This window comes from Heterodontus francisci, chromosome 33 (genome assembly GCF_036365525.1).
Source record: "Heterodontus francisci isolate sHetFra1 chromosome 33, sHetFra1.hap1, whole genome shotgun sequence".
Taxonomy (NCBI): Eukaryota; Metazoa; Chordata; class Chondrichthyes; order Heterodontiformes; family Heterodontidae; genus Heterodontus; species Heterodontus francisci.
Window position 1 is genome coordinate 56,112,355 of NC_090403.1, and position 16,604 is coordinate 56,128,958.

A 16,604-nucleotide genomic window follows, 5' to 3' on the forward strand; every position below is an offset into this window, starting at 1 on the left:
GATGCTAATAGAGAGTACAGGTTATAACTGAGGACAAATGGTTTAATGATGGGATTGACCAGCAGACCTATTCTCCCATAAATCACTCAATGAGGCTGCTTGCTGATAAGTGAGCTTTCCTTCTGCAGCTCCCAATGAAGGTCTTGGTTGCATTTACGCTCATTAAGCTTTTCTCTCAGCTGTACCCACTAAGATTTCTGGATTGACTATTGTTGAAAATAACCACCATTTACTGCAGTGATGACATTGCAGAGGTCCTCTCTCTTTACGGTGGTCCAGAAAGGGGCAGGCCTCCTTCGGTTTCTGCGGGCATGTCAGTTGACCCATTTAGTCCCCTGACAGAAACCAGATGTAGAAGGAGCTGAACTGCCTGAAGTAAAGTGATCTAACTGGCTGCCCAGGGCTGTATATAGTCAGCAAACTGCTGATGACTGCTTGCAAGAAGCAAGTGCTGAAATGGAGCAGCTATGATTTGGAAGGGAGGGAATGGATTTTCTGTGTTTAATTACATAGAAGTGATTGGAGTTTAGTAAGTTAGCTCGGGCTGTTGACATTTATGCGTGCCCTTTGAACTTTGTACTTTGTAATGTAATTGTTTATATATTGCATTAGGCTGCATGGAGCGTGACAGAGTGGCCTGCACAGAGCAAGTTTTGACGTGCTCGCCAGTCGAGATTTTTTGAAAACAGCCTAATGGACCTGGGATGGAGTTACAAAACCCCGATTTTAATCAGTATTTAGATTTCATAAACCACTGGTGATTCGTTGGTATCTCCAGTCTTTAGTGAACTGCAGCATTGAGTCAACCTGATTGGACTCTGCATCATTATTTTAGTTTAAAACTGGTGGCTTCGTTCCTGTGACTGCTGAGTTCCTGTATTTGTTGTGATTCTGGTCCAGGGAGAGGGTTTTAGAATGATAAAGCACACGAGGCTACGTGACCCAACTTGCCTGTTCAAGCTCTCTGAACAAGTTACCCATTCACACTCTCCTGCTTTTTCCCCAATAGTCTTGCAAATTTATTGACCACTTTCTATGTATCGAGTAATCCAGAGGCTTCAACTAATCCTGAGAGTGTGTTCAAATCCCAGCATGGCAGTTTGAGAATTTGAATTGCAGTTTTAAAAGTAAAATTGAAAATAAAATGCTGGCATAAGTTTTTCTCTCCTATTTAAAAAAAAAAATGAAGAAGTTATCAGATTGTCTTCATAACTGAATTGATTCATTAATTTCCTTTTAGGGAAAGAAGCCATTTGTCCTTACTCGGTCTGAGCCAATGTGACTCCAGTCCCACACCATGGTTGACTCTTAACTTCCTTCAAAGTGGCCGAACAAAATGTTGAGTCATATCAAACCTCGGGTCAGCTAGAGGATGGGCAATAAATGCTGGCCTTGCCAGTGATTCTCTCATCCCGGGAATGAGTGACACTCGACCTCTCTGGTTCTGCTGGGAGTATTTTCAGGGAATTAGTGAAACGTTTGTTTACACCAGTTGCTCAGCTGCATTAATTTTATGAAGGGCTTTGTAATGTTTCAATAGTCATGATAATGCAGGATTTTAATTAAATGCACAGTACAGTGTGCAGTTTAGAACTGGTTGTATGAATATTTTTGTTAGCAGCTGTATGAAGTTAGAAGGGTGTTTTTCTAACCCCTGTGTGAGTCGCTGAGGGACTGGTGATTTTTAATTTTTTGCTGACTTCTTGTAAATATAGTTAGCCGTGCCTCATCGCTGTGCCATTGATGTGCAACACGTTCATGCTTCCCACACCAATTGGAAAGCAAACAAACTTTAGTACTTGATTAGTTGATTCTTGACTGTAAATACAAACATTGCCCTCTGCGCCCCCCCCCACCCCCAACTCCAGTATTTAGAAAAAAAAATGGCAGGGAGAAGCATTTTTTAAATACTCCGACTTTCAGTGTTCCCAGTGGTTGCAGCAGTCCTGGCGATACATAGGAATATAGGACTTAGGAGCAGGAGTAGGCCATTCGGCCCCTCGAGCCTGCTTTGCCATTCAATAAGATAATGGCTGAGCTGGTTCTGATCTCAACTCCACTTTCCTGTCTGCCCCCATAATCCTTGACTCCTTTGCCTATCAAACATCTACCTAACTCTACCTTGAATATATTCAATGACCCAGCCTCCACTGCTCTTTGGGGAAGAGAATTCCGCAGACTAACGACCCTCAGAGAAAAAAATTCTCTTCATCTCCGTCTTAAAAAGGGAGACCTCTTATTTTTAAACTGTGTCCCCTAGTTCTGGTCTCCCCCACGAGGAAACATCCTCCCAGGATCCACTCTATCAAGTCCCCTCAGGGTCTTGTATGTTTCAATAACATCACCTCTCCTTCTAAAATCCAACAGGTATAGGCCCAACCTGTTCCACCTTTCTTCATAAGATTAGCCCTGCATCCCCAGAATCAGTCAAGTGAACCTTCTCTGAACTGCTTCCGTTGCAATTATATCCTTTTTCAAATAAGGAGACCAAAACTGTACACAGTACTCCAGATGTGGTCTCACCAAGGCCCTCTACAGCTGCATTAAAACTTCCCTACTTATATATTCCATTCTCCTTGCAATAAATGACAACTGGGTGGCACAGTGGTTAGCACCGCAGCCTCACAGCTCCAGCGACCCGGGTTCAGTTCTGGGTACTGCCTGTGCAGAGTTTGCAAGTTCTCCCTGTGACCGCGTGGGTTTCCGCCGGGTGCTCCGGTTTCCTCCCACAGCCAAAGACTTGCAGGTTGATAAGGTAAATTGGCCATTGTAAATTGCCCCTAATGTAGGTAGGTGGTAGGAGAATTGTGGGGATGTGGTAGGGGAAATGGGATTAATGTAGCATTAGTATAAATGGGTGGTTGATGGTCGGCACAGACTCAGTGGGCCGAAGGGCCTGTTTCAGTGCTGTATCTCTCTCACTGTATTCCATTTACCATCCTAATCACTTGCTGTACCTGCATACTGACGTTTTGTGATTCATGTACACCCAGATCGCTCTGTACCACTGAGTTCTACAATCTCTCTCCATTTAAATAGTATACAGCTTTTCTATTCTTCCTGCCAAAGTGGACAAGTTCAGATTTCCCCACATTATGCTCCAAATTATACTCTCCAGGCCGATCCTGGAGAATTCACAATTTGAGGCACAGAGGGCACGAGTGCGAGGTTTGAGTGCATGTTTCCTGACCTCGTGGCACTGTCAAGGGACTACGTTTGGAAAATGATGCTCTTAATTGGAGTTTAATTCATTTAAGTGAGTTGGTGCCCTTAATTGGAGTTGAATGAAAGCCTGAACGCCAGCTCAGACTGTACACAGCAGGGATTCCATTGGTCCCATCTTTGCTACACAGAATCTGTAGCCAAAGACCCCAAATGGATCATCCTTAGCTGTGCCCCAGTTGAGTCGCGCACTTGCCTCTCGGTCCGAAGTTTGATTCATGTCCCACTCGAGAGACTTGAGCACATAATCTAGGCTGACGCTCCCCAGTGCAGAACTGAGGGAGTGCAGCACTGTCTGAGGTGCTTTCTTTCAGATGGGACATTAAACTGAGGCCACTTCTGCCCCCTCATGTGGATGTGTAAGATCATACGGCGATATTTTGAAGAAAAGCAGAGAAGTTCTTCCAGTGTCCTGGCCAATATTCATCCCCCAACCAAGACCATTAAAAAAAAACAGATTATCTGCTCATTATCACATTGCTGTTTGTGGGATCTTGCTGTGTATAAATTGGCTGCTGCGTTTCCTACAACAGGGACTACACTTCAAAAAGTGCTTCAGGACACCCTGAGCTTGTGAAAAGTGCTAAGTGCAATTTTTTTCTTCATTTGCTGATGCCTTGTACCGACAGCAGTCCGGAACATTCTATAAATGAACTCTCTTCAATGTCTTCCTCCTGAAATCTTCAGTTTAAAAACCCCACACGCTTGATGTTGCCTTTACCTCCTGATTTTTACCTTGTCCACCTCGGAATCTATTTCAGTCTCTTTCTCCCCTGTGCCTTGCCAAGGATGCTCCATTTTAAAAACTGAATCCTTGCAGTAGTGTTGGATTGCACAGTCTCTCAGACGAGATTTGCTTTTGCAGTTGTTTGCAACTGTCGAGTGTGGGTGTGTGTTTCAATTCTCGTTGTCATGGTCACCTGACTGATTTTTTTTTTCTTTTCCAGTTTGAACTTGCCTGTGCGAATTATTGTCACCGATCAGTAGATTGTCCCTGGTGCCAACACTAAAGACATTTTATCTTTTTTTTGCTCATTATTCGTAGTGTGAAAAATGGAGAGTTACGATTCTGAGGCAGTCAGCAAGGTAACCCATTGGCAGCAGAGCTACATTGACTCGGGCATTCACTCGGGCATGAATACCAATGTCCCCTCGCTAAGCGGCAAGGGCAATCCTGATGATGATGACGCATGGAAGCAGGGAAACTACACAGTCACGACCACCACTTATACAACCAGCCAATTGCCAGGTATGTGAGGGGTTTGAACAGCCTTCCTGTACGTTTGTGGGGTGTGGTGGGGGAGGGGCAGGAAGAGGAATGAGAATAAGTAGTTGTGGTGGATTGCTGGTACTCAGCTTTACAGAGGGAGATCTGTTTCATGACCTAATTGGATAATATAGAGAGAGAGTACCCAGGGTGAGGACAGTGGTGACACAATGGTCTACTGTAATATTTGGATTTGCTATTGTGAGATGCAGTATGTCTTTTATTGTGATGAGTGGAGTGTCCCAGGTGCTGACACTAGCTTTAATACAAGCTTTCTGAATAACCCAAATTCTCCTAAAGCTGTTGTACTGGGAGAACTGCTGATTGTGAAAGAAATCTGACCTTGAGTGTACTAGTCATTAGATAAGTTAGATGGCTTACACAGTTGTAATTCTGGTGTTGAGTGAAGGATAAGGCATGACTGTGGAGTGAATGGGGCTGCACCACTTCCTATTGGTTTCACTGTGTCCAGTGTTACCAATGGTATTGTGTGTGCCACCTCCTGTTTTGGGATGAGGTGAGATGATTTGTGACTGTAGAACTGATGCTGGAATGGGATATTCTTAGGACAAGTGGGATCATTGGCACTCTGGTGTGTCGAGGTCGAACAGATTGTGGCAGAGTGGTGGAGTATAAGATCAGGGCAGCAGAAACTTCACGTACTGCCCATCTGCCATCTTTGCCATCTTGTAGCACAAGGAAGGACTGAGAATAATTATAGATACGGATATGGAGGAGGTGTGAGATGAGGTAGGATGTTTATTTGCTGTGTGAGGGATGTGCCCACGCTATTTGCCTGGGAAATACCCAGCATCACTTGGGTTGAACTTTATCTCATTGCTCCCTGACTAGTTCAGATCCTCCCTCAGCTATCTCTCCATGGCCTTTTCCACTCCCTATCTCTAACTTCATCCAACCTTAAAACCCACTGAGATCTCTGCGCTCCTTCAATTCCAGCCTCTTGGGCATCCCTGATTTTAATCAATCCACCATTGGCAGCCATGCCTTCAGCTGCCTAGACCCTAAACTCTGAGATTCTCACTCTAAACTTTTCCACCTGTCCTTTTAAAAGATGTTCCTTAAAATCTACCTCTTTGACCAAACTTTTGGTCACCTGTCCTAATATCTCCTTATATGGAACAGTGTTAATTTTTTGTCTGATTAGGCTTCTATGAAGTGCCTTGGGGCACTTTACTACATTAAGTGCATTATATAAATACAAGGGAGGAGATGTACAGACCCTTGTGTGTCCTGGTGACATGAGGCAAGCACTTGCTCCATGATATAACCTAATTCTGTCCGTTTACAGATATGGAAGAGCAACTGGCCTCGACCCGTGGGCAACGTGTGCGTGCTGCCATATTCCCGGAAACCCTAGAGAGTGGCATCCATATCCTGTCCACTCGGATGGATCCTGGTCAGGAGACAAATGTGCAGAAACTGTCGGAATCTTCACAGATGCTGAAAGCTGCCATTGTGCAGCTCATCAATTATCAGGATGATGCAGAGCTTGCAACTCGTGCCATTCCCGAGCTCACCAAACTACTCAACGATGAGGACCAGGTAGAGTGTTTCATGGTTTACGTGGTAACAGGAGGAGGCCATTCAGCCCCTCAAGCCATTCAGTAGATCTTGGCTGATTTTTTGTATCGTAACTCCATCTTCTTGCCTGGTTTCTGTAAACCAACAAAAACCTATCAATCTCCGTTTTGAAATTCCCAATTGACCCCCAGTCTCAACAGCTTTTGAGGGGAGAGAGTTCCAGATTTCCATTAACCTTTGTGTGAAGAAGTGCTTCCTGACATCACCCCTGAATGGCCTGGCTCTAATTTTAAGGTTATGCCCCCTTGTTCTGGACTCCTTCCACCAGAGGAAATAGTTTCTCTCTTATCTATCCTATCAAATTTTTTAATCCTCATAAACACCTCAGTTATATCACCCTTTTAATCATCCTTATTCAAGGGAATATAAACCTAGCCTATGCAAACTGACCTCATTTCACCCTTTTAAACCTGGTGTCATTCTGGTGAATTTGCACTGCATCACTTCCAAGACTAATATCCCGTTTCTGGGATGTGGTTCACCGAACTGAACACAGTTACTCCAGATCTGGTCTAACTGGAGTTTTATGTAACTGTAACATAACTTCCACCCCTTTTTATATTCCAGACCCTAGTCTAGTAACCCACAGCCCCAGGCTAATGCTCAGGACATGGGTTCGAATCCCACCAAGGCCGATGGTGGAATTTGAATTCAATTAATAAATCTGGAATTGAAAAGCTAGTCTAGTGGTGATCATGAAACCATTGTCGATTGTTGTAAAAACCCATTTGGTTCACGAATGTCCTTTAGGGAAGGAAATCTGCTGTCCTTACCTGGTCTGGCCTACATGTGACTCCAGACCCACAGCAATGTGGTTGACTCTTAAATGCCTTCTGAAATGGCCTAGCAAGCCACTCAGTTGTACCTAACCGCTACAAAGTCTAAGAAAAGGAATGAAACTGGACGGACCACCTGGCACTGGAAACGACAATGGCAAACCCAGCCCTGTTGACCCCACAAAGTCCTCCTTACTAACATCTGGGGGCTTGTGCCAAAGTTGGGAGAACTGTCCCACAGACTAGTCAAGCAACAGCCTGACATAGTCATACTCACGGAATCATACCTTGCAGACAATGTCCCTGACACTGCCATCACCATCCCTGGGTATGTCCTGTCCCACTTCAGTGCTTCTCCACGTTGAACACCAATTGGAGGAAGCACTGAGGGTAACAAGGGCGCAGATTGTATTCTGGATGGGGGACTTCAATGTCCATCACCAAGAGTGGCTCAGTAGCACCACTACTGACCGAGCTGGCAGAGACCTAAAGGACACAGCTGCTAGACTGGGTCTGCGGCAGGTCGTGAGGGAACCAACACGAGGGAAAAACCTACTTGACCTCGTCCTCACCCATCTACCTGTCGCAAATGCTTCTGTCCGTGACAGTATTGGTAGGAGTGACCACCGCACAGTCCTCGTAGAGATGAAGTCCTGTCTTCACACTGAGGGTAACCACCATCGTGTTGTGTGGTACTCCCACCATGCTAAATCAGATAGATTTTGAACAGATTTAGCAACCCAACTCGAAACTGGTCTGTGGGCCATCAGCAGTAGAATAGTATTCAACCACCATCTGTAACCTCATGGTCCGGCATATCCTCCACTCTATCCTGGTTCAATGAACAGTGCAGGAGGGCATGCCAGGAGCAGCACCTGGCGTATTTAAAAATGAGGTGTCAGCCTGGTGAAGCTACAACACAAGACTAGGTGCATGCCAAACAGCATAAGCAGCATGAGATAGACAGAGCTAAGCCTTCCCACACCTCTAAGCTCTGCAGTCCTGCCAAATCCTGTCGTGAATGGTGGTGGACAATTAAACAACTGACAGGAGGAGGATGCTCCACAAATATCCTCATCCTCAATGATGGGGGAGCCCAGCACATCAATGCAAAAGACAAGGCTGAAGCATTTGCATCCATCTCCAGCCAGAAGTCTTGAGTGGATGATCCATCTCGGCCTCCTCCTGAAGTCCCCAGCATCACAAATGCCAGTCTTCAGCTAATCCAATTCACTCCAAGTGATATCAAGAAATGACTGAAGGCACTGGATACTGCAAAGGCTATGGGTCCTGACAACATTCCGGCAATAGTACTGCTAACCTGTGTTCCAGAACTAGCTGCTCCCCTATCCAAGCTGTTCCAGTACAGCTACAACATCTACCGGCAATGTGGAAAATTGCCCAGGTATGCCCTGTCCACAAAAAGCAGGATGGTCATTGGCCGGGTTGGACATGCCCTATCAGTCTACTCCCGATCATCAGCAAAGTGATGGAAGGTGTCATTAACAGTGCCATCAAGCGGCACTTGCTTAGCAATAACCTGCTCAGTGACGCTCAGTTTGGGTTCCGCCAGGGCCACTCAGCTCCTGACCTCATTACAGCCTTGGTTCAAACATGGACAAAAGAGCTGAACTCCAGAGGTGAGGTGAAAGTGATTGCCCTTGACATCAAGTTACCATTTGACCGAGTATGGCATCAAGGAGCCCTAGCAAAACTGGAGTCAATGGGAATCGGGGAAATCCCTCCACTGGTTTGAGTCGTATCTAGCGCAAAGGAAGATGGTTGTTGGAGATCAACTCAGTCCTAGGACATCACTGCAGGAATTCCTCAGGGTAGTGTCCTAGGCCCAACTATCTTCAGCTGCTTCATCAATGACTTTCCCTCCATCATAAGGTCAGAAGTGGGGATGTTTGCTGATGATTGCACAATATTCACCATTCGTGACTCCTCAGATAATGAAGCAGCCCATGTCCATATGCAGCAAGACCTGGACAACATCCAGGCTTGGGTTGATAAATGACAAGTAACATTCGCATCACACAAGTGCCAGGCAATGACCATCTCCAACAAGAGAGAATCTAACCATAATAAAAACAAAAAATGCTGGAAATACTCAGCAGGTCTGGCAGCATCTGTGGAGGGATAAGCAGAGTTAACGTTTCAGATCAGTGACCTTTCATCAGAACTGACTTGAAACGTTAACTCTGCTTCTCTCCACAGATGCTGCCAGACCTGCTGAGTATTTCCAGCACTTATTGTTTTTATTTCAGATTTCCAGCACCTGCAGTATTTTTTCTTTTATTTGGGAATCTAACCATCTCTCCTTGATGTTCAATGGCATTACCATCGCTGAATACCCCACTATCAACATCCTGGAGGTTACCAGTGACCAGAAACTGAACTGGACCAGGCACATAAATACTGTGGCTACAGGAGCAGGTCAGAGGCTGGGAACTCTGCGGTGAGTAACTCACCACCTGACTCCCCAATGCCTGTCAACCGTCTACATGGTACAAGTCAGGAGTGTGATGGAATACTCTCCACTTGCCTGGATGGGTGCAGCTCCAACAAAACTCCAGAAGCTTGACACCATCCAGGGCAAAGCAGCCCGCTTGATTGGCACCCCATCCACCACCTTCAACATTCATTCCCTCCATCATCGATGCACAGTGGCAGCAGTGTGTACTATCTACAAGATGCACTGCAGCAACTCACCAAGGCTTCTTAGACAGCACCTTCCAAACCCGCAAGCTCGACCACCTAAAAGGACAAGGGCAGCAAATGCATGGGGACACCACCAGCTGCAAGTTCACCTCGAAGCCACACTCCATCCTGACTTGGAACTATACCACTTTTTCTTTGCTGTCGCTGGGTCAAAGTCCTGGAACTCCCTTCCTAATAGTACTGTGGGTGTACCAACACCCCAAGGACTGCAGCGGTTCAAGAAGGCAGCTCGCCATCATCTTCTCAAGGGCAATCAGGGATGGGCAGTAAATGCTGGCCTAGCCAACGATGCCCACATCCCATGAATAAAAAAAGGGATAAAGGCCAACATTCCATTAATCTTTTTTTTTTTGTACCTATCCATTAATCTTTAGTGATTTCTGTACTTGAACCCTAAATCTCTCTGCTCCTGCACAGTTCGCCGTTTAGAAAACGCTCTGATCTATCTGTCTTGGATCCACCTGGATAACCCTGCACTTCCCCATATTGATTTCCATCTGCCACAGTTTTACCCCCCTGCTCAATCAATAACCCTTTGCAACTTTCTGATCCCATCTACACTATTTACTGTACCACCTGACTGCAATTCCTCCTTTAACACTTGGATTAATCTCCCCACCCCCCAACCACAATATCTCCTTATGTGACTCTGTCAGTTTCTGTTTGATCTTAGCTTCATGGGACATTCCCCTTTGTGAAAGGGACTGTATTAATGCCAGTTATTGTTAAGTTGTGTGTGTCTGTTCCATACTGGACAGAGTCATTACCAGTGGTGGAGCTGCTGGAGGAGACCCGTGCCACTTTGATAAACCACTGTCATTGCTGGCAAGGTAATATTAACCCTTCTTTCTCCACTTGCGGTGTAGGTTATAGTCAGCAAAGCGACCATGATAGTTAACCAGCTGTCGAAGAAAGATGCTTCATGCCGTGCTCTGGAGCAGTCCCCCCAGATGGTTGCTGCAGTTGTCCGCACAATGCAGAATACCAGTGACATGGAAACTGCACGATGTGCAGCTGGCATCTTGCACAACTTCTCTCACCACCGCGATGGCATGCTCGCCATCTTCAAATCAGGTGGAATACCTGCACTGGTCAGGATGTTGAGGTACGTTGCAGATGGAGTCAGTAACTTGCTTTTCCAGCTGTCTGAATTTATTTTCTGTGTTCCACCCCCGCCCCGGTTCTCACTCCTGTAAGCACTTGCACTTATTGGGATATGAGTGGCTGTCTTCAGGTGTGAAACTAGACTGCTGTGTGTGCACGTGACTCGATAATGACCCTGCTGATTTTCACCTAACTCTGCACCATCGGTACATCTGTTAATTGCACCTTTTTTGTTTCAGTACCATGCCAGGGTAGATTCTGAGCTCCCAGCACTGCCTAGGGGTGCACAGATGGGCTTTATAGTCAGACCTCTTTTGATGAATTGTCAAATCCACAGGATTGTATGTGTGGTGGGGGGGGGGGGGGGGTCAATAATGTCAATGTCTAGATGGGGCTGGTGTGATGGACCAGATGGGACCCAGACCATTCTGCAACCCTCCCCGCCTCGCACCCCCCCCCCCCCCCCCCAATCCTATTGTTTACCTATTAGTTCCTGCAGCCTGTGTTCTGGCCGGGACGTAGCTACCTTGGCCACCCAAACCTCAGTCCATGTGAATGCCACAAAGACGGACATTAAAACAGCAGCCACCTGGAAAGGCAATTGGAATAACAGGAAGATGCGAATAACATAAATGGACAAGGGTTGAACCTCTAAGCATGCTGCTCATTGGGTAATTGGTGTGGGAAACCACTTCTAGAACAAAGCTATGACTTGAATTATATATACAATATAATAGAAATATTTTGCTGTGCCATCAGTGACCGTTCTCCATGTATTAGAGCCCAAACTCCCATTCCGAGCTACACCAGAGTATTTACAGCCCAACTGGTCCGTACTGGTGTTCATCAACATATCCTCCTATTTCTTTCTCCTTCATGTGTTTATCTAGCTTCCCCTTAAATACATCTATACTATCCGTCTCACCCAACCTTCTTGGTAGCAAGTTCCATGCTCTTACCGCACTCTGCATTCCCGATTGCATTGCTGGGCAGATTAGCACTGCAGCCCAGTTTTGATACTAGATGAAGTACTCCCCAGCTGGTTGGTCAACAGCTCAACTGCATGTGAAACCTCTCTCCATATGTTAGTTCCAGTCCTAGAGAGAGACTAATGGTGCCAAACTATGGGCAATTTTGTGTCTGGGATTGGACCTTCTCAATATCCTAAGAATTTCAGTTGAGAGCCTTCAGTACAAGAGACATGACCCTTGTCTAGGAGAGAAAGTGTGTTAGTGGACTGCAGCAGCCAGATTTCTTGTAGTGCTCCTTTTAATCAAATATAACCTGATTTATTCTGCTGCTGCTTCTGCCTCTAATGTGCATTGATCTTCAGTTGAAATTTGGAGGAGTTTTGCAGCCTTATTTATTCAGTTGTCAATAATTCACTCGGCTCCAGTAACCTAATACATCAGTTAGATTTCTTGCCTTTAATTCAGGGTTTTAGTTATCTTCACCTTTTGTGCTCTGAGTCCTGTGACTTTGCTTTAAGTGAAATGCTCGTCCTCAGTTCAATATTCATCAGTCATGCAACTGGTTTGAATTTTCATTAGGATTCTGTGGACAGTATACAACTTGTGTTATATAGACCCTTATTAACATAGTCAAATGCCCCAGGGCGCTTTACAATAGCATTATTGGACAAATATTTGACACAGTCACGTAAGGAGACAGGTGACCAAAAGCTTGGTCTAAATGGTAGTTTTTAAAGGAGTGGGGTTGGGGGGGTGGGGTGGGATATTTACTGCAAATTCCAGAGTGTAGAGCCTAGGCAGCTGAAGGCACAGCTGCCAGTGGTGGGCCAGAGGACATCTGGGATGCTGAAAAGGCCAGAACTGAGCAGTGCAGAGATCTTGGTAGGCTGTAGGGTGGGGAAGGGATGATGCAGTTAGGAAACAAGCTGAGAATTTTAAATTCGAGGCGTTGCTGGACCAGGAGCCAATGTAGGTCAGTTGGTACAGGACAGGGTGATGGGTGTGTACAGATTCTCACTGGTGAGTGAATGTCTTCAAGTGCTTATTATATGAGCCATGGATCTTGGAGTTGGGCACTGCAGTGTCACATTTGCCACTTAAAGCTTATTGATGAATACTTGAGGATGTGGCCCATGAACTTAAAGGATGAACCCGTATACAAACTGCAACTCATTCAGAATGTGTCCTCACCTACAGAGTCCCTCCTTCCCATTGTCCCCATATTTGCTCAGCTCCGCTGGCCCCAATGAATTGAGTTTAAGATGCTTGACGTTGTTTTTGAATTGGGCTGCCCTCTTTCCCCAGCCTGTCACAGTAATCAATGGTACGGTAGTGTAGCAAATCTGTTACTGGGCTGTAATCGAGAGAATGGGGTCAAATCCCATCAGTGCAGTCAGAGAATTTAAATTCAGTTTTTTTTTTCCTGGAAATTTAAAAAAAATCTGGCAGCTGTAAAAGAGATCATGGAATTGTCAGGTTGTCCTTAATTTAAAAAAAACAGCTAGATCACTGTGGTTCCCTGGTGCCCAAGGAAATGGACCCCAGTGTCAGCAACTTCGTGAAGGAATGGGGAGGTTTCATGGGATCATGGAATGATATTGCTAGGGCCCGACTAAATTCACGGTCAGATTTTACATTCACTGTTATGACATTTCACAATTTCACATATTTAAATTGTAAATTTCACAGTGTCACAACAAACCAGGAAAATGACCTACTTAAAACAAAAGAAAAAGGCAAAGGAGGTTTCTGGCTCCAAGGACTGTTTTCCTTGGAGAAGAGAAGGCTGAGAGGTGATTTGATAGAGATATTCAAAATCATGAGGGGTCTGGACAGAGTAGATAGAGAAACTGTTCCCACTTGTGAAAGGATCGAGAATGAGAGGGCACAGATTTAAAGTATTTGGTAACAGAAGCAAAAGTAACATGAAGCAAAACATTTTCACGCAGCGCGTGGTTAGGGTCTGGAATGCACTGCCTGAGAACGTGGTGGAGGCAGGTTCAATTGAAGCATTCAAAAGGGAATTAGACTGTTATATGAAAAGGAAGAGCGTGCAGGGTTACGGGGAGAAGGCGGGGGATTGGCACTGAGGGAATTGCTCTTTCAGAGAACCAGTGTGGACATGATGGGCCGAATGGCCGCCTCCTGCACTGTAACAATTCTGTGATTCTGTGAAATGGCATTGATTGTATACTCAAAAATTATTGTAAAAAGCTGACTATAACAGGTCACATTCTTTGCTCACTGCAGTCAGTGGTTTAATGTGAACATGGAGCAACCTGCAAGTGTCTCTTCCTTCATTCCCTGTCTCTCTGCTGTGAACACCTGTCCATGTTTAGACACCGATCTCTCTGCGTCCACAGAGTTTGTTGGAATTGTCCTCTCAATGTGCACCAAAACTTTTGGTCGCTAGTCCTGTTGTAGTTTATTTGCACTTGGTAAGCAATTGCCATTTTGCACATTATGTTGAATGCCTACCCGCAGCTTTGGGTGATCGGGTTTTTCTAGTGGTACGTTGGCGCTTGCCAAAGCATCCACAAGTTCTATTAAAATCAACTGAGGATTTTCTGAGCTCTCTGTCGACTTCTTAAAAAGAGGTAAAAACATTGCTTGTTCTTTTTGCGTGTTTGTTTTATATTCTCTCTTTCTGCTGTGATGATTTTCAGACTCTGTGGTGCTGAACCATTGCCCACTGTGTGTGATTGAACAAAACATTGCAGCTAGCACAAGATAGTATGCCACCGTTGGCATGCAGAACTTAGCTTCCAAATTCTTTTGCTTGATGTGTTACAGTATTGGTTGTGGTCATTTTTTAATTTGTTCGTTCTGGCAATCTCACTTGTCATCTAACAATCGAGACTGTCACTTTCAAAACTGGACTGGAAGCTCTCCCTCATCTACCAGTCAGCAAATTGAGCCTTGTGTCAATCAGTAAAACGTGCCATGTTCCGAACATGCCCAGCAATCAGTGAGTTCAGCCTCGTCAATGAATAAAACATCCAAAATTCGCAAAATGGCCTATTTCATAGAGGACCTGAGATTTCACTGTCAGTATTTCAAAGAACAGTACAGCACAGGAACAGGCCATTCGGCCCTCCAAGCCTGCGCCGATCTTGATGCCTGCCGAAACTAACACCTTCTGCACTTCCGGGGCTCATATCCCTCTATTCCCATCCTATTCATGTATTTGTCAAGATGCCTCTTAAACGTCGCTATCGTACCTGCTTCCACCACCTCCCCCGGCAGCAAGTTCCAGGAACTCACCACCCTCTGTGTAAAGAACTTGCCTCGCACATCCCCTCTAAACTTTGCCCCTCGCACCTTAAACCTATGTCCCGTAGTAACTGACTCTTCCACCCTGGGAAAAAGCTTCTGACTATCCACTCTGTCCATGCCGCTTATAACTTTGTAAACCTCTATCATGTCGCCCCTCCACCTCTGTCGTTCCAATGAAAACAATCCGGGTTTTTCCAACCTCTCCTCATAGCTAATGCCCTCCAGACCAGGCAACATCCTGGTAAACCTCTTCTGTACCCTCTCCAAAACCTCCACATCCTTCTGGTAGTGTGGCGACCAGAATTGCACGCAATATTCTAAGTGTGGCCTAACTAAAGTTCTTTACAGCTGCAGCATGACTTGCCTATTTTTATACCCTATGCCCCGACCGATGAAGGCAAGCATGCCGTATGCCTTCTTGACTACCTTATCCACCTGCGTTGCCACTTTCAGTGACCTGTGGACCTGTACGCCCAGATCTCTCTGCCTGTCAATACTCCTAAGGGTTCTGCCATTTACTGTACACTTCCCACCTGCATTAGACCTTCCAAAATGCATTACCTCACATTTGTCCGGATTAAACTCCATCTGCCATTTCTCTGCCCAAGTCTCCAACCGATCTATATCCTGCTGTATCCTCTGACAATCCTCATCACAATCCGCAACTCCACCAACCTTTGTGTCGTCCGCAAACTTACGAATCAGACCAGCTACATTTTCCTCCAAATCATTTATATATACTACAAAGAGCAAAGGTCCCAGCACTGATCCCTGCGGAACACCACCAGTCACATCCCTCCATTCAGAAAAGCACCCTTCCACTGCTACCCTCTGTCTTCTGTGACAGAGCCAGTTCTGTATCCAACTTGCCAGCTCACCTCTGATCCCATGTGACTTCACCTTTTGTACCAGTCTGCCATGAGGGACCTTGTCAAAGGCTTTACTGAAGTCCATATAGATAACATCCACTGCCCTTCCTTCATCAATCATCTTCATCACTTCCTCAAAAAACTCAATCAAATTAGTAAGACACAACCTCCCCTTCACAAAATCATGCTGCCTCTCGCTAATAAGTTTGTTTGTTTCCAAATGGGAGTAAATCCTGTCCCGAAGAATCCTCTCTAATAGTTTCCCTACCACTGACGTAAGGCTCACCGGCCTATAATTTCCTGGATTATCCTTGCTACCCTTCTTAAACAAAGGAACAACATTGGCTATTCTCCAGTCCTCTGGGACCTCACCTGTAGCCAATGAGGATGCAAAGATTTCTGTCAAGGCCCCAGCAATTTCATCCCTTGCCTCCCTCAGTATTCTGGGGTAGATCCCATCAGGCCCTGGGGACTTATCTACTTCAATGTTTTGCAAGACACCCAACAACTCCTCCTTTTTGATAATGAGATGACTGAGACTATCTACACTCCCTTCCCTAGGCTCATCATCCACCAAGTCCTTCTCTTTGGTGAATTCTGATGCAAAGTACTCATTTAGTACCTCGCCCATTTCCTCTGGCTCCACACTTAGATTCCCTTCTCTGTCCTTGAGCGGGTGTGATCTTAAATCTGTGTCCTCGGGTTACCGACCCTCCTACTAGTGGAAACCAATTTTCCTTATTTACTCTATCAAAACTGCTTCTAATTGAGCACATTTATTAAATCTCCTCTT

The 16,604-nt window shown here is 45.5% G+C and overlaps 1 protein-coding gene across 4 annotated transcripts in view; it reads left to right on the top strand.

Annotated features, from left to right (window-relative positions):
- LOC137348252 (catenin beta-1-like) overlaps positions 1-16,604 on the top strand; it is a 62,219-nt gene that overhangs the window by 32,559 nt on the left and 13,056 nt on the right. For all 4 annotated transcript variants that reach the window (XM_068013663.1, XM_068013664.1, XM_068013665.1 and 1 more), the window contains 3 exons: positions 4,268-4,471; positions 5,799-6,052; positions 10,458-10,696. In XM_068013663.1, the coding sequence (XP_067869764.1) occupies positions 4,276-4,471; positions 5,799-6,052; positions 10,458-10,696 (689 nt within the window). In that variant the 5' untranslated portion in view covers positions 4,268-4,275. The remainder of the gene's footprint in view (positions 1-4,267; positions 4,472-5,798; positions 6,053-10,457; positions 10,697-16,604) is intronic.